At 39.9% G+C, this 19,001-nt stretch overlaps 2 protein-coding genes across 3 annotated transcripts in view; both read right to left on the bottom strand.

The window, feature by feature from the left end:
• Positions 1–19,001, bottom strand: part of HERC3 (HECT and RLD domain containing E3 ubiquitin protein ligase 3) — an 809,237-nt gene that overhangs the window by 349,446 nt on the left and 440,790 nt on the right. The window lies entirely within an intron of this gene.
• The window catches only part of HERC6 (HECT and RLD domain containing E3 ubiquitin protein ligase family member 6), an 89,870-nt gene that overhangs the window by 1,422 nt on the left and 69,447 nt on the right, over positions 1–19,001 (bottom strand). The window contains exons 14-22 of one of the 2 annotated variants that reach the window (XM_066385436.1): positions 17,010–17,123; positions 16,575–16,682; positions 13,339–13,491; positions 10,160–10,303; positions 8,586–8,752; positions 7,121–7,187; positions 4,925–4,995; positions 3,444–3,627; positions 3,235–3,337 (exon numbers count right to left, since the gene is read on the bottom strand). In XM_066385436.1, coding sequence (XP_066241533.1) covers positions 3,235–3,337; positions 3,444–3,627; positions 4,925–4,995; positions 7,121–7,187; positions 8,586–8,752; positions 10,160–10,303; positions 13,339–13,491; positions 16,575–16,682; positions 17,010–17,123 — 1,111 coding nt within the window. The remainder of the gene's footprint in view (positions 1–3,234; positions 3,338–3,443; positions 3,628–4,924; positions 4,996–7,120; positions 7,188–8,585; positions 8,753–10,159; positions 10,304–13,338; positions 13,492–16,574; positions 16,683–17,009; positions 17,124–19,001) is intronic. The other variant, XM_066385437.1, reaches the window with a different exon arrangement.

Raw genomic sequence — 19,001 nt, 5'->3', positions numbered from 1 at the left:
ACCCTCCTGCACTGCTGGTGGGAATGCAGACTAGTGCAGCCACTGTGGAAAACAGTATGGAGATTCCTCAAAAAATTAAAAATCAAACTGCCTTTTGACCCAGCTATCCCACTTTTAGGAATATACCCTAAGAACACCATAGAACTATTTGAAAAGGAGAAATGCACCCCCATGTTTATGGCAGCATTGTTCACCATAGCAAAAATCTGGAAACAGCCCAACTGTCCATCAGTGGACGAGTGGATTAAAAAGCTTTGGTACATATATACTATGGAATACTACTCAGCCATAAGAAATGATGACATAAGATCATTTACAATAACATGGATGGACCTTGATAACATTATATGGAGTGAAATAAGTAAATCAGAAAAAACTAAGAACTATATGAGTCCATATATAGATGGGACATAAAAATGAGACTCAGAGACATGGACAAGAATGTGATGGTAATGGGGAGGGGGGCGAGGAAAGAGAGAGAGGGGGTGAGGGGAGGGGCACAAAGAAAACCAGATAGAAGGTGACGGAAGACAATTTGACTTTGGGTGAGGGGTATGCAACATAATCAAATGTCAAAATAATCTGGAGATGTTTTCTCTGAATATATGTACCCTGATTTATCAATGTCACTGCATTAAAATTATTAAAAAACCAAAAAACAAACAAAAAAACCCTTAAAATGAAAAGGAAGACTAATTTTATTCAGTAAATTTTTATTGTGTACCCTTGTGCAGAGAGAACTGCATGGGATCATGTAGAGCATAGAAAATTATGACATTTGGTTTTGTCCTTGGTGAGTTCATGGTCTAGTCCCAACTAGACCCAATTGTATGAAATTACATACAATTGACCCTTGGACAGCATGGGTTTGAACTTATGTAAAGATATTTCTCAACAAATGTCAAAATAACCTAGAAATGTTTTCTCTGAACATATGTACCCTGATTTATCAATGTCACCCCATTAAAATTAATTAAAAAATTTTTTTCAATAAATAGTGTAAATGTATTCTTCTTATGATTTTCTTAATATTTTCTTTTCTCTAGCTTACTTTATTATAAAACTACAGTATATAATACACACAACATACAAATTATGTGTTGATCTATTGTTTATGTTATTGGTGAGGCTTCCAGTCGATAGCAGGCTATAGCGGTTACGTTTTGGGAGAGGGAAAAGTTATACACAAAATTTCCATTGTCTGTGTGTGGGAGGATCAGCACCCTTAACCCCCAGGTTGTTCAAGCATCAACAATACATGAAAATATAATAGCAAGATACACGAAAGTTGATTATAACTCAACCAAGGAGTGTGAGATGAAGAGCATAATGAAAGCCCGAAGACTCGGGCCAGGGAGAGAGGTGCCCGGCTGGGTTAGCTAGGGAGACTTCACAGAGGTCACATCTGGCTAGTTACTTCTCAAGCAAAGGAGCTGAGTGGGCTTTCAAGGTCGTGGTGATGATGGGGGGAATCCTAAGGGAAAGACTGAGGGAAGGAAAAGCCTGTAGGAAGATACACATGAACTCAATGAATGCACAGCCAGTGGGATCACTGGACTGAAGTACACGTTTCCCATTAAGAAAGAAGATGGGAAAGGTAGTCTGGGCTTGTGGAAGAGTAGGTAGGGTTTTCGGAGAAGTTGGACTTGTCCTCCAGCATCCTCAGTAGCAATAAAAATAGCAAGAAGAAAGATGTATATCACAGGAGGAGCTGAAAATGGGATGAGGAGAGAGAATGTCATTTTCTGTCCTAGGGACACTTCAGGGTTCCCAGTAAGGGAAGTTTTTACAGCCCAAGGCCACACAGCTTAGTGGTCAACAGCCTGATCTTCGGGTCAGCCTGATGGGTTCAAATTCTGGTTCTGACACTCTCCAGCTATCTGAACATAGGCAAGCTACTAAATGTTCCAGGCCTCTTTTTCCTCAGCTCCGAAAGGGGGAAAAATACCTATTTGATAAGTTACTATTAGGATAAAGGGAAGTAATAGATACAAAGTGATCAGTATAATGCCCGGCACAGAGTAAGCACCCAATAAATGCTTTTACTATTATAATCAATCAGTGGTCATTTTTATTATTATTACTTCTAGAATAGTATTAGAGACAGTTTACATTCTCCTAATTCCATAAGACTTAGATAATTAAATGAAGATAAGAATGTAAGCTAAGCCTGACCAGGCGGTGGCGCAGTGGATAGAGCATTGGACTGGGATGTGGAGGACCCAGGTTCAAGACCCCGAGGTCGTCAGCTTGAGCGCGGGCTCATCTGGTTTGAGCAAAAGGTCACCAGCTTGGACCCAAGGTCACTGGCTCGAGCAAGGGGTTACTCGGTCTGCTGAAGGCCGGCGGTCAAGGCACATATGAGAAAGCAATCAATGAAAAACTAAGGTGTCGCAATGCACAATGAAAAACTAATGACTGATGCTTCTCATCTCTCCATTCCTGTCTGTCTGTCCCTGTCTATCCCTCTCTCTGACTCTCTCTCTGTCTCTGTAAAAAAACAAAAACAAACAAACAAAAAGAATGCAAGCTAAAAATGCTTGATTAGGAGCCAACTAGAGTGAAAGAAGTAGATGCAAACTAAAATTGGAGGTGGAGTTATTATCAGTGTAGTGAAGGTAGTAAAAGAACGATATTTTTGTTATCATTTTTTTTAAAATGGGAATAGGCTTATGTAAGAGAAAACCCATTGGTCTATAAGGTAGGGAACTTGGTATAACCCTGATTTTGCCATGAACACACATGTCCTACCACAAATAAGATATTTATCTTTTAAAAAATATTTTTAAAGACTGTATTTATTCATTTTACAGAAGAGAGAGAGAGAGAGAGAGATGGGGGGAGCAGGAAGCATCAACTCCCATATGTGCCTTGACTGGGCAAGCCTGGGGTTTTGAACTGGCAACCTCAGTGTTCGAGGTTGACACTTTATCCACTGCGCCACCACAGGTCAGGCCAAGATATTTATCTTCTATTTTATTTTTCCATTGATTTGAGAAAGAAAGAGGAAGGATGGGGGGGGGGTAGGGAGAGAGGGAGAGAGAGAGAGAGAAAAGCATCAACTCATTCCACTTAGTCATGTAGTTGTTGATTGCTTCTCCATGTGCCCTGATCAGGGACTGAACCCATGACCTTGGCACTGGGGTGATGCTTTATCCACAGAGCTACCTGGTCAGGGCTTTAATCTTTTTAAAAGATATACATTTATAGGTCAATCTATTACTTAATACTTACAGAGAAATTTTCTCTTTTCATCCCAAGTTAAGTTGTGAAAAGCCTTCCAAAACATTAATATAGTAGGATGGGATTCATAGTATCCTTGTTCATATAATGAATTCTTGAGAAAAAGAGAGAAAAATGGTTTGTTTGTTTTTTGAAAAATGGGTTTTATGAGCAATATATAGATGTTCATAAGAGATGGGGGCATGTTGGTTATGACCTGCCTTTTCAAATTGTTTCCAGTCATAATCCGTATTTCCAACTATAGCTGTCATTAGTTCTTCAGGATGGAAAAGTTTAAGTATCTTCTTGTCACAGACATTATAAAATCCTCTCTGAAATTCCTCATAAACCGCCTTTACAGAAGTATTGAAAATGTAATCAACACACTTGGAAACATAATCTTTCCTGGAGGGAAACAAACAAAAAAAAGCTAATAAAATACTTGACCAGTGACTAAAATATTTTCAACTTTGCCCTTTTTACAATTTCCATTGAAAAAGAAAAGTAAATTACTTCGAGATAGCACACTACCCGGGGATATAAAAACACCTGATCAGCTAAAAGGAAACTTGGAGAATACAGTAGAAGGAGTAAGGCTTTGTTTTGCTCTCATTTCCCTAGATGCAGTCAGGATGATATTTTAAAAACACTAATCTGCATATGTCATTCTTCTGCTTAAAGTCTTTCAAAGGCTTCTCAAAGCCTGAGCCCAACCTCCAAACAGGATCAAAACAGCCCTCCATGATCTGACCACTGCTCTACTCTACAGCCTCTTCCCACTTCCACTAGGAACTCTGACCTCACTGTCTCTCTTGCAGCTAGGTCACAGCATGTGGGGCTCCCTCTTTCCTGGCAACTTGTGTCCCATCAGAGTTCAATATGAACATGACTTTCTCAAGGTTGGTCCTCTGTTCCTCTTTCCTTCCACACTTACAACACATGTCAGTGTTGTAATTGACATGTGAAAATTATTTATGCAAAATCTGTCTTCACTACATGAAGAACTGCCAGATGGTAGGATTGCCACTGAAGGTATTTCCACCAGAGAGCTACCAGAAATACGATAGTCTTCCGCCCTTTGGGCATCTCGTACCTGTCCTATCTAAATCAACCCCTCCCTGTCCTCCTCTATAACCAGTGGTGTGCTGGTCAATGGTTAACAACCAGTTTTCCAAAACAAAGAGGAAAGGGAACGCTCATTGTTACCATTTGCCAGTTTCTGTGATGTACATATTCCCATCATGGCTAATTTCAAGCTACTAGCGCTTTAGTAATAAAGTCAACATTTCTAAAATGTAAAAATCAGCTTTCACAAGCTGACTCCAGTACCTCCACTTATAACTCTCTCGTTTCCTAGTACTCAGCCTTATCTGACATTCTATTATACAATAATTTATTCATGTATTGTCTTTCTGTCCTACTGGAACTTAAGTGCCAGCTTTTGTGTCCAGCACCTAGAATAGGGTCTGGTACAGAGTAGGGGCTCAAAACTAATTGTTAAATGAATAGTGAAAAGTGCTGCATAGGAAATATTTAATCCTGACTCCCTCCTCCTTTTCTCTTACTCTTTAACCAACCGTTTCATCTTTCTAAAAAATGAGCTAAAATGATCATCTGGGAAGCTACAATATGTTCATAAAGTAGAGTGATATAAACATTCTATGTGTTATTCAAAGCAGACATTCTAGGTCTCAAAACTTACTTGTTAGTTTGGTCCACAGGTATAGAGATCCCATTTGGAATTAAATTAACATCATTTTGGTCCCAATGTAGCTGTAACCAAAATATATTCAGGTAGCAAATATGAAAAAGTCTGAATAATCAACCACAACACCATTATTGCCTATAAACTTTTCCATATAAAATTTTAAATAACTGAGAGTTAAATAATTTTTATGTAGTTCAGCATTTTAAATACATACAAAAATTTAGAACCTACCCTAGTATATGTGGTAAATTGCTTTTAAGCATACATTAATCTATTTAATTGTTTGCTTTGATGGAATAATTGCTTGTGTTTTCACTTTGTTTGAGAGTATACAGACATAAGGTATAAAATAGGATCAGGTAAGGGGAACATCTTACAGTACAGAAGTTAAAAGCATTCAAAAAAGGAATCCCATATTTGATATATAATAAAAATTGTTTTAAAAATGATTAAAGGTGGCCCTAGCCAGTTGGCTCAGCGGTAGAGCGTAGGCCTGGCGTGCAGGGGACCCGGGTTCGATTCCCGGCCAGGGCACATAGGAGAAGCGCCCATTTGCTTCTCCACCCCTCCCTCTCTGTCTCTCTCTTCCCCTCCCGCAGCCAAGGCTCCATTGGAGCAAAGATGGCCCAGGCGCTGGGGATGGCTCCTTGGCCTCTGCCCCAGGCGCTAGAGTGGCTCTGGTCACGGCAGAGCGATGCCCCCCGGAGGGGCAGAGCATCGCCCCTGGTGGGCAAAGCGTCGCCCCTGGTGGGCGTGAGCCGGGTGGATCCCTGTCGGGCGCATGCGGGAGTCTGTCTGACTGTCTCTCCCCGTTTCCAGCTTCAGAAAAATACAAATAAATAAATAAATTTTCCACTGATTTAAGAGAGAGAGAGAGAGAGAGAGAGAGAGAGAGAACACTTAGTTCTGTCACCGGTCCAGTTAGTTTTTCTGTTTATTTGTATACTGTATTCATTGATTGCTTCTTGTATGTGCCCTGACTGGGGAATGAACTTGCGAACTCGGTGAATCCTTGTGGCTAAATTTTAACAAACAGGGCCTAGCACCCCTTTCTACATAAGGGCGTGTCAAAACACAAACTGCACTTCAAGGAAAGCCTGCACTGAACTGCCGCCTGCACTGTTTCTGCCATCTCCGCTAGTCCTTACAAAGAAGTTCCTGGAATCCTACAGTCAGTAGGAGTGAGGCTTTCCCGTTCAATTGGAGCTGTGCAACACTTTCCCAATCAACATCTTCACTGACCATTCAGGACAATACCCCTTAGACCAATCAAACTGTGAGGATATGAAGTCCTCATTTGCGTGAGGATGGACCAGGGGCAGGGATTTTTGTCTATATAAGCCAGCTCCCATTTTGCTCAGGGAATGTATGTTCCCTTTCCACTGAAGACTGAAAAGTGAATTTTCCAGGCTGAGCTGAAACACAAAATGTCTTACTGGAGCGGAGTGGAGAAGATCAGCGCAGAGCAGAGCAGACCAGCAAGGAGCAGAGCAGAGCAGGGCAGAGCAGCAAGGAGCAGAGCAGAGCAGCAAGGAGCAGCAAGGAGCAGAGCAGAGCAGAGCAGCAAGGAGCAGAGCAGAGCAGGGCAGAGCAGCAAGGAGCAGAGCAGAGCAGGGCAGAGCAGCAAGGAGCAGAGCAGAGCAGGGCAGAGCAGCAAGGAGCAGAGCAGAGCAGCAAGGAGCAGAGCAGAGCAGAGCAGCAAGGAGCAGAGCAGAGCAGGGCAGAGCAGCAAGGAGCAGAGCAGAGCAGAGCAGGGCAGAGCAGCAAGGAGCAGAGCAGAGCAGAGCAGCAAGGAGCAGAGCAGAGCAGGGCAGAGCAGCAAGGAGCAGAGCAGAGCAGCAAGGAGCAGCAAGGAGCAGAGCAGAGCAGAGCAGACCAGCAAGGAGCAGAGCAGAGCAGCAAGGAGCAGAGCAGAGCAGGGCAGAGCAGCAAGGAGCAGAGCAGAGCAGGGCAGAGCAGCAAGGAGCAGAGCAGAGCAGGGCAGAGCAGCAAGGAGCAGAGCAGAGCAGAGCTGTCTAGCCAGAGAGAGGCTTGGCCCCGGGGCTGCCTCACAGCCATGCTGTTCTCACAGATGTACTGTACCACACTTGAACTGTTTTGCACTGAGTAAAATTTCCTTTACCGCACCCCAAATGAGGAATTCTGTTGGCATTTAATTGGCACCAATGACCACTGCTGGACAGTACTCACAGAAAAATGAATGTAAAATGCTTCTCCAATGTCATCATCCTCATAATTTAGAATTTCTTGCAAACTCCTAATGAAAAATTTGGTTTAGAAAATTATATTTATTGACTTTGTAACATTTCAAAAGTAATAAATGTTTAGTGGAAAATTTTGGACACTACAGAAAGGTATAAAATGGCATGTAAGCTTCCTATCTCCCTCTTCATAGAGTTAATCTCTGTCTACAGTTTTGATTGTTTGAACCACAGCTAACGTAGACAGTGCTGTGTCTCGGTGGAAATTACAAAAGGAGTTCCCTCCTCTAGACCACTAATTCCCAACCAGCGGTGATTTTGCCCCACAGGGGACATTTGGAAAGATCTGGAGACATCTTTGGTTTTCACAGTTAGAGGTGGGTTGCCACTGGCATCTAGTGGAAGGTGACCCCATATTCAGTTCAACATCCTACAATGCCCAGGACAGCCTTCCACAGCAAAGGGTTATCCAGACAAAAATGTGGCAAGCCCTGCTCTAGATTGTCAGGACATGCAGTGTAAATCCAGCCAGTGTATCTTTCACTAACAGTACATGAGAGGAGAATCATTTTCCCTCATCCATCAACTCTGTATTTTATGAAAAACATTTCAATAGTTGCAAATCTGTAAGCAGAAAAACGACATTTCATTATTATTTGTATTTTCTCAATTGCTGGTAAGGTTGAGCATATTTTCATTTTTTGTAACCACATGTATACATATATATGTAAGATTATATATATATAATTAGCATTACAGTTATGAGTACCTCAAAGAGAGTTTATTTCTTATCTTATTCTTCATTTATTAATTATGGTATTATTTATTTGTATTATTTGTCTTATTGTTATTTCATATCCTTACTTTTGATTTAACTGTTAGGTAATGATGACTGGTAATTTAATCTGATTTTGCCCACTGCTATATATACTGATTTTTGTGAGCAGTGTATTTATACATAACAAATACTAATCCTTTGTCTATCATATGTCATTCCTGTGAGTATTTTCCTCACAGGATATCGTTTGCCTTTCAACTTAGAATAACCATTTTTTCAATCCTTAAAAATAAAATAAAGTTGATGACATACTAATTTATGTAAATAAATTATAATTAAACATAATTTATTCATATAAATATAGCATGCATGACTCTCATTACAAGAATATTGGGTACTGTTCACAGTAACTCTTTCCATCCGAATAAATTCAAGAGACCAGGCTCTGTTTACTGTACTCGTTGATAATTAGAAGAACATTTGGCTTTTCTCCATTTTTTAATGTACACTCAATTATAAGTCATGATAAAATTCACACTCATCTAAAGAGCATACATTTATTGAAATTGAAGACCTTGTATGTATCTGTCTCTATCTGTGTGTATGTGTATAACATCATTTATGCCTAAACAACGAAGACTTGCTAGATAAAAGTCCTGGAAAACCATTTACTTACTTCCCCAAAGGAGGACTGAGTTCTTTTAAATCTTCCAGTGATGGCTCTTGGTCCAGAAGTTTCTTAAACAGAGCCAGTGGGAAAGGGATATTGGCAACATTTAAATTGTATAGAGAGAGTCCACATAGCATCCCAAAGAGGAAATATCTCTTCTTCTCAAATTGAGGCTGGAAAAGGAGAAGGAAAACTAAACCCTAATATATTATAAATAATCAATATTCAATAGGATAATTAGATTAGTAAAAAATGTTTTTGGTTCCCTTTTCTAAGGTCACAATGAAGAAACAAAATGGGCGTCAAGAAAATAAAAAATTGAGGTTCTTCCACAGGCTATAATACAACTCAAAATTCTTCCTTAAGTTAAAATACAACGTAAGAGTTCACAATATAAAATAAATGAATTTACGTTTTGTTAGTAATAGCATATCTAAAATAAAAAAATATGGCCGGATAGCCTTATAAACTAAGGTTTCAATATAGTATTTAATTTTACAGACTTTGCTTCAAATTTATGTGGAAAAACAACACTGTAGAAAAATGGATGAACTCTATCTACACAGTCAGTGGGCATCAGGCATGCCAGATGTGTGTCAGATGAGTAGTGTCCCTTTGGCAATATAGCCGTCAACCTAGGTGTGCTTATGGGGACAAGCGTGTGGATCAGGGAAGGTGATGGATGCTGTTGACTGTGAATATGGGTGGAAGGAAGAAGAAAAGAGTCCTGACGATACTGGCTTCACTCTCCTCTCTGCACTGGCCACATCCGCCCTGCCATCACTATAGCCCAGCCAAGAGATAACGAGCCTGCTAACTCTTGTAGGATTTCTATTCCAGCGCCAGCCTTGCTGTTAGTAGGTGCATGACTCCGGGCCACTGACTTAGTATGCGCCTCAATCTACTTGCCTGATTTTCTTCTTAGAGCAACTGTGAAGATAAATGTTAAAATGCCTTTGAATTTTGAAAATGAGTTAAACATGTAATACAAGTAGTCTCCCAAGGTGGCCTCCTCTAACACATTCGGTCTTATTTCCCGAACCTTGAACGTGTCCCCTGGTTCTGGCGAAGTCTCTTCACTGAGACTTAACATGAATCAGATTTTTGTCTGTTTTCTACCTAGCAGTACAGTACAATGCTTAAAAGTAAGGGCTTTGTCTACTCCTGATTTCATATCCTAGCTTTGTCACTTGCTAGTTGAATGTCCTTAGTTTTTTTTAATCTCTCTGAGCCCCAGTTTATTTGTAAAAACAAAACAAAACAAAAAACTTATCAAATTGGACAATTTATGTGCTGTTTATTATATCTTGAGTATGCTTAATTAAAATGTTTAAAAATATAGTGTGTATACAGATTACCTGGGGATCTTTTAAAATATGTGTTCTGATCTGAGCTAGGGCCTGAGGTTCTACTTTTCATCCAGCTCCCAGGTGGTGCTTGAGCTCCTGGTCTGTGGGCCATATTTTGAGTAGCAAGATACAGTACCTAACTTTACATTATTACATATTGTTCTCATGTTGCAGTATATGATATACTTTTTCTGTTTTGAAAAACCGTAGGAAAACAAGTGAAAGACTTACACTGACAGGAAACCACATGTAGGAACTCTCTTCAGGATACATAAACATTCCATAGTCTTTCTTGGTCATCTCTTCAAATATACAGTGGAAGAACTCGGACTTGACTCCGCTACCCACGGAACGAATTTCTTTGGTAAATTCAATCTGAGGAAAGAGAACACTTCCAGGATTAAAATAACAATGCCCTGACCTTGATGGAAATATTTCAAACCTCCTGCAGTCACCAGAATCCCCAGAATCCCACACCCCTTACACAACTGCAATCTGTTCTCCCTCAGTTTGCTACTGAGAAGCTGATGCCATGAACCTATTTATTGTCAGATTATTGACTGTTGAGTGCAGGGGTCCTTTACAGTGCCACATGAGCCAAGTGAAGGACATGCTAGCAAGACACAGCACTCACTAATTACGTTGACCAGCTTTTTAAACCAAATCTTGATGTGCTTTAATCCCCTGGGGCAATACATTCCCCTGAATCTTCTCTCTCGTTTGTCTTCATTGCATCCTTCAGACTTTTCAACATTGGCTCCAGTCAACCACTATGTGATTTCTCCTGCCTCTGCTCTCATCAGACCTTCTGATAAACAGCCCTCCCAGTCAGCCTGGCCATGGCATCTTTAGAGGAACCATCATAACTGACTGCCCATATCCCTTGTGTGGGAAATCAATATGAACTAGTCCCTCTATCCTAATGTCCACCTTTGGACTTCGTGGCCCAGTATACTCCCAGTTCTCCTCTCTAACTACACCTTCTCTACTTCCTTTCCTGGCTAATTTCTTTATATGTTTTTAGTATAAGCATCACTATGCTTGACTAGGAATTCTCTTTTTGCCTGGAAGACCTTATCTATTGCCCCAGTGATCAACAGAGTCCTTGGCCATAGACCATCATCTGCAAGGGCCTGCCTCACATTCCATCGGGGCCTCCCAATGCAAGATAAGCTTATGTCTGATTTTCTTATTCTGCTCATTTGCACTAGCAAGTCTGCCTTCACCATGGTCAGGCCTCAATCATGATGGGCCCTGACATGTTGCCTTGTTCAGAATCTATATTTTGATCGGATCTGTTTTGAAGTTTACCTTTATACCTCTTTTCTTTTTTATCCCCTCTAAGCAGAGTCATTTTCTTTTTTTTCTTATGCAAAAACTTTGTTTTTCATAATTTTCTTCCATTTTCCCCCTTTAAATAGAGTTTACTTGTAGAGCAGTTTTTTGTTTTGTTTTGTTTTGTATTTTTCTGAAGTTGGAAATGGGAAGGCAGTCAGACAGACTCCCACATGCGCCCGACTGGGATCCACCTGGCATGCCCACCAGGGGGCGATGCTCTGCCCATCTGGGGCATTGCTCTGTTGTGACCAGAGCCATTTTAGCACCTGAGGCAGAGGCCATGGAGCCATCCTCAGCACCTGGGCAAACTTTGCTCCAATGGAGCCTTGGCTGTGGGAGGGGAAGAGAGAAACAGAGAGGAAGGAGAGGGGGAGGGGTGGAGAAGCAAATGGGCGCTTCCCTGTGTGCCCTGGCTGGGAATCGAACCTGGGACTCCTGCACGCCAGGCCAACACTCTACATCTGAGCCAACCGGCCAGGGCTTGTAGAGAAGTTTTAACTGCACACACACACACACACACACACACACACACACACACACAAATTAAGGATTAATTAGAAGGGAGTTCCCTTTTCCTCTATGCCCCCACACATTCATGGTCTCCTCGACTAACAACATCATTTTCTATTCATTTCCTCATAATCAAGATTTAAAGGAAAGCAGGTACAGAGGGAGATATATAACTAGAAAGCCTGGCTTATAAAATAGTGTTTTTGTTTCCCATCAGAGAACCCCTGCTGGGAAATATCCTCTCCTCTCTGAGTCTCACCCCCAGGTTCTGGTTTCTTCTTTGAGAACCTAACTCTTCCCCTCATGGCTGATATCAGGAAAACCCGCTCCCTTCTGAACAGAGCCCAGCTCTAACCCACAGAGTTAGTCATCATTTTATGGTCTCAATAGGGCAAATAACTGGCTGGTTGGCTCAGTGGTAGAGCGTCGGCCTGGCATGCAGGGGTCCCGGGTTCGATTCCCGGCCAGGGCACACAGGAGAAGCGCCCATCTGCTTCTCCACCCCTCCCCCTCTCCTTCCTCTCTGTCTCTCTCTTCCCCTCCCGCAGCCGAGGCTCCATTGGAGCAAAGTTGGCCCGGGCACTGGGGATGGCTCCTTGGCCTCTGCCCCAGGTGCTAGAGTGGCTCTCGTCGCAACAGAGTGACGCCCCGGAGGAGCAGAGCATCGCCCCCTGGTGGGCAGAGCGTCGCCCCCTGGTGGGTGTGCCAGGTGGATCCCGGTCGGGCGCATGCGGGAGTCTGTCTGTCTCTCTCCGTTTCCAGCTTCGGAAAAATACACAAAAAAAAAAAAATAGGGCAAATAATGTGAAGTACCACACAATAAAATTCCTACAGTGACCACTAAGGATGAAGTGCAGGATGGCTAGTTAGAACCAATATAGTAGTGTGAAGTCTATAGTTAAAACTAGAGCCAAAATGTAGGAGATGGATCTGTTCCATGTGCTGCTTGTTGATTGCATTAACTGCCCCAATTCTTCACCTTCCTTGAACATGTCTTTTGCATGTGACTTTGCAGTTCCTTCCATTAAGGAGGCTGAGTATATTTCACCAGCACTTGATAGAAGTTCAGCAGTGAGACCTGCTCTGATGAAAGCAGTTTGCTGTGTTATCTCGAACCTCTGGCACTGCTATGAGAAGAACATGCTTGCTGGTACCAGGAAGAAAATGGAAAACCTAGGAAGCAGAGCCAAAATGCCCCTAGCCAACTCCCAAACATGTAAACATATGCATTCAAAATCTGCAAAGCCACCCAGATGAGTTCAACCTAGATCAGCCAATCCTCAACTGATTGCAGGCAAAATAAATTACTGTTATTTTAAGTCATTAAACTTTGGGATGGTTCATTATGTGGCATTTTTATAGTCATAGGTAGCTACTAGTTAAATCATAATCCCACTGTTCAACTATACATCCCATAGCTTTTCTGTGAAGGGTAAGTGAGGAATTCAGGAAATCATAAGGCTGATAACTGTAGTTGCAAATGCAGGCTCTTCCTTTGCTATATAATATAAATGCTTCCTTCCCGCATTAGTAAAATTGCCCAGTGAGATATTTTACTGTACCACTAATGCTTTCCTGAGGTCAGTGACTTCAGCTTGGCTTAACTGACGAACAGTATCTTCAATTAGGTGACATCGTCTGACTCGAAGTAAAAATTTGGGTGAAGAGAATTCACTCGTTCCTGGTGGAATAATTTGCGCAAGATGCTCTAATTCCTAGAAAAAGAAATATTTTAGAAATCTCATAGGAATATTAGGAAGTATTGAATACCTCAAAGAAACGTCTTCTGTCTGATATACACTCATACTATAATTATTTAGTGAAAAGAGCATCATAGGTACACTATGGAAGATAAAAAGATGGTAGATCTGAGAAACTATGGTACCCAAAAATTGTGTACAAGGGATTAATCATCTTGGATGTACAGGGAAGTAATTAAAAGCTATCTTGGATCACTTGTTAAACATGATTCTTAAAGCAATAGTGATGTTCAACATGCTGAGACAGTCACTCCTCAGTCTTAAGAAGAAGAGTTGTTACACACTAATCCTCAAGAATATAGGGCAGTTTAGGAGTTCAGGGATAATGTTAGAATGTAGAAAAAATCTACAGGAAAAACTTGCTCAGAGAAGATTCTTCTTCAAATAACTATGATCCACCTACTGAATGTGCATGAAAACTTCCTAAAACTATACCAGTGGTGGCCTCACTTTGTACCTAGCATTGTTCTCTGTCACCCTACATAGTACTTCCATTAAACTTTTTTGAATTCTCAACAAATCCACACCACTTGAGTCCCCTGATCTTGTTTCTGCGGACCTGTCTTGGATTATAAATCTAGTGTTGGAATTACTATGCTTGCTTTGACCTTTAACATTCCTCTAGGGTTTCTGCTATCTCATGAGGACAATAAAGGACTGATATACCAATGCCACCATTGTGACAGCTAGACTGGTGGACAATAGCTGTCCTATTCCAGTTTTCCAGGCTGGTTGTGGTTGCCCATATTAGTACTCTACAAACATCTCAGAGAAGTGTATGTGTGGTTCTGGGTTTGGGAAAGCCCAGTCCCAGATTTCTGCCACCAATCTCTACTGAGAAATTATATGTGATTCCATTAGATTCTTCTTGCTGTTCCCTAAGTATTTATTGTGAAGCTCCACATCAATTGGGGGATGGAACAAGTGCCATTTCTTGTTCTTCTTGGTAGTGGGTCATCTCCTCCTGTGCTCAGGAATCTGCAGCAATGGGACACTTCAGCAACTCTGACTGCTAAGTGACATGTCCCAAGGCTCTGAATGAAGGAACTGGCCGATAATATCCTGCAGTGACTCTAGCAGGGGCAGGTCTATGTGTCCTATTGTAGGCCCAGCCTTCTCTCACCTAACCAAGAATTGGACTTGTAACCTGTATACAGTATTATTTTCCAGTTTCTCTACTCCCACTCTCCATGTATAGGTGTCCCATTTCTACATTTGTGCATTTGAACTAATTATAATAAACATAGCTTACAATTTGACTATGTCTATCATATCTTCTCTGGAGGACAGGATTCTGGAGTCTGCTTTCTGACTTCACCCATGACAGCTACAACTAAGTTTTCTTTTCCTAAAGCACTTCCCAAAGCCTCATGATGTGTAAACTGCCTGGGTCCAGTATTCACTCAACCCTCAGTAACACAAAATTGCTACAGAAGAAAATAACACAGAGGGAAAGATTTGCTTAAAGGGAACTTAAGAGGACGTTACAATTGGGAATGAAAGATTTAATATATTTTCTCCCATTGCCAGGAATGTCAGAAAAGTTGTTTTTTTTAAAGGGGGCTGGAAAAGAAGAGATGACCAAGTCTAATCTGATGACAGACACTAATAACGATCCCCAGGAGAGTCATTCTCTGTGGACTGTTTTTAGCAAGATGTACCTTGTCCCTCTAGGTTGCTTATTATAAATAAATGTGGCATTTATGGATTTATCAGCTATGGCTCATTGGAAAATGTTAATAAAAGCTACACAATTAATACAGTATAAAAATGGAATGTTTTATTACTGAAATGACTCCTTTTGTGCATGTGATATTCCAGACTTTTCCATGTTTCACATAGATGCCCTATGTCCTTTGAATTATTAGTAAAAGTAATGGGTTTATTTCTGATTCCTGTGAGTCTTTAAAGTATAAACATCAGAGAAAATAGATAGGAACCTTTCCTGAGGAATAGCCTAGAAAACAAGCCTCAGCAATCAAAAAATATTCGAAAAATCTTTAGCATAATGTCTGGGCATGGAGTGAGCATGACTGTGAACTACGGCTGAGGATGGTAAGAGAGGTAAATAGCATGCACGTGTTCTGTGGAAATAATACAGATACCAGAAAATGAACAGAAGAGAAAATGGAGAACGGAATAAACTCACTAGGAATAAAAGGATAGCAGCTGGGGCTTACAAATCAAGCTCCAGGACTCTTAAGCAAATATGAAAATCCAAAGACTAACAACTAAGAACATCATATTGTCAGTAAAACTGTACAGCGGAGAGAAAAAGAGCAGTTAGTCTATCATTTCAGTATTTCTCACAGTAGGAAAACAATGGATATTATCTAAAGAAAGCGACAGTTCAGGGATCATATAATAATGAGAAGTTAAAATTAAATTGAAATATATGGTTAACCCACTGAGTTGGAAAAGATCACAAAGCTTGGTAACACTGCATTGGTGAGAGTGTAAAAGAAGCATTTCCTACATTGATGGTAGTAACAATACGTACAACTTCTGTGCACAGAACATTTAATAATTAATAAAATGGATTAAGTATCATTCTGCCTTTCTATATGGATAACTTTTCAGGGTAGCCGAACAACCCTGATTGGTGAAGAAAAGTTCTTTACAGGATTTAATTCACAAGTTTGGAAGAAATTATAATGTTAGAAATATCACTATTTTGTAAACCTCAACAAAAACAATGGGTGAAATTATTAAATAAACAGTTGACGGGAAACATTGCAATGGAAAAACCATGTAGTTTCCAACTGAACACACTGCTTACTCTCAGCATAAATAAGAGGGAAATAACCAGAAATAATGCACTGAAGCATGGAGACGTGAGAAGCATGTGGGCCCTGGGACTTGCTTCAATATAATTCAGCACAAATACCAATAACTACAAAAACAACAAAAACCATAAATGAAAAGGGGGCAAAATGCTGATAACTGATCAGACTTTGTCATGGGGTTCATTACAATGTTATCTTTCTTTGGTATATGTTTGAAATTTTACAAGATAAAAAAAAATAAGACATGCATACCCGCTTTTTTAAATCAGAATCCGCTTGCCATAATTTAATTTTGGATAGCAAATTAAAGATAAATGGAAATTCACTGAAAATAATGGGACTGAAGCTTCCTGATGATATCTAAAAAACAAACAAAGATAACCATTTTGACAATTAAAAGAAGAAACAAGCTTGATTTCTTTAACTCATCATCTTTAATTATTTCCCTCTGTACTTTTTGAATCTGTTTTTAAGACTCCAAATTATTTAGAAACAAATTTCTAGGAAAATGCATTTGTTTTATGAATGAAACATGTTTAAATTTTCAATGACCATCTAATTTAGGAAATTCAGCATTGCAATAAGAATATTTTCAAATATTGATTTATCTGAGAGAAACCTACACAGCTACTAATGTGTCCCCCTTTAAAGTATGAAAATATTCAGAGGTAAAAATGTTACTCTTACCTGATTATTATCCCTACATGCCATTCTTCTTCTTTCTTCATAGAAGTTCAACCAATTGGAAAGTTCATTTATGTTGAAAGTATTCTCTGGTAGTTGACAGTTAGCTTTGTTTACCTTAAAGAGAATACAACCTATAAATATCATTTGCTATTAACCAATGATTTAAGCTATTATGTATATGTGGCTATAATAGCAGAATAGAGATCAACCCAATGCATTTATCAATGATGAAGTAGAGTTTTTGATCTATCATTTCTCCAATTTTCACTAATATTGTAAGAGATATAAGATGTTGGCAGTTGAGATAATAAAACAATTCCTAGGGCACAGGTTTACTGGAAACAGTTTCTAGATCTTGAGTATAAAAGAATCATAATAACACAAGGTACTTTTGACAAATTCAGCTCTTTTTCCATTACTTAGTGAATATTAATTCAGTATACACTATTTGTTAAGTGTGGGACAACACATAAGCTCAAAAGTGTCCTGGCTTACACATAGCTTACTGTCTAGTATAATAGTTGGCAAACTCTTACTTAAATCCAGAAAGTAAATATTTTGAGAGTGGGACCAAACAGTCTCTGGTGCAACTATTCAATCCTGCCATTTTGTAGCATAAAGTAGTCATAGACAGTATGTAAACATATGATTGTGGATGTGTTTCTATAAGCTTCCATTAGCCGTCAACTACCAACCAGTGATCCATGGCCTAGTAGGTTAAAAATCAGGCATCTAGGATACAGTTTCTCATTGAAGAAGGACTTAAGGGGTTCTAGAAGGCCTCTCACAGACATGCTGGAAAATCAGTAATCTAAAGCTCCATCAAATCAGTATGTCCACCAGGGGGCAATGCTCAGCCTATTTGGGGTATTGCTCTGCTGCAACTGGAGCCATTCTAGAGCCTGAGGCAAAGGCCATGGAGCCATCCTCACCTCCCGGGCCAATTTTGCTCCAATGGAGCCATGGCTGCAGGAAAGGAAGAGAGGGGGAAGGATGGAGAAGCAGATGGGCACTTCTTCTGTGTGCCCTGCCTGGGAATTGAACCTGGGACTTCCACATGCCTGGCCAAGGCTCTACCACTGAGCCAACTGTCCAGGGCCACTCCATCAAATCAAACAAATTCAAAGGATAGAAGGCAAGAAGTAAAGATTCTAAGAACATCAATTAAGTAGAAAAAACCCAGATGTATAGAAGAGAGAATCTACAAGTAAAATTGTTGGTTCTTGGGTACTTGAAGCAGTGGGGGGGGACTACATTATCAAGTACATGATTTTCTAACCATTTTTCTGTACATCTGAGACTAATACAGAATAATATTGAATGTAAAATGTAATTGAATAGATAATAATAAGTAATCCTTTTTAAGGTTGGTTCTTTAAAAAACAAACAACAACAACAAGACTGATCCAGGAAGAAAAAAAATATCAAAGAACTAATATCAGAAATAAAAAGTACACATCACAGAGAGAAGTCCATTACAAAACATCTTAAGTCCTCATAGTTTCTCTTTTTAAATCCCCAATCATTTTATGCCAAGTATTTCTCTTTTATATATTACTTTAAAAAATATTTGACACCACATGATTCATATTTGTCTTCTTAAGACTCCAATTTGCCATTCACAATAGCGCCAAAACCAATGAAATACTTTAGGAATCAATTTTAATCAAGGGGGGTGAAAGATCTGTACATTGAAAACCAGAAGTCCCCTGATAACAGAAGTTGAAGAAAATGGAAAGATATTCTGTGTTCACAGGGTTAGAAAAATTAATATTGTTAATATGTACATAATACATAAAGATTCAATGCAATTTCTCTCAAAATTCCAATTGCATTCTTCACATAAGTAGGAAAAACAATTTTAAAACTTGTATGAAACCACAAGACCCTGAACAGACTAACCAATGCTAAGAAAGAAGAATAAAGCTAGCAGTTTCACACCTCCTGATTTATAACTGTACTACAAAGCTATAGTGATCAAAATAGTATGGT

Source organism: Saccopteryx leptura, chromosome 5 (genome assembly GCF_036850995.1).
Source record: "Saccopteryx leptura isolate mSacLep1 chromosome 5, mSacLep1_pri_phased_curated, whole genome shotgun sequence".
NCBI lineage: Eukaryota > Metazoa > Chordata > Mammalia > Chiroptera > Emballonuridae > Saccopteryx > Saccopteryx leptura.
This window is presented reverse-complemented; position numbering and strand designations above follow the sequence as displayed.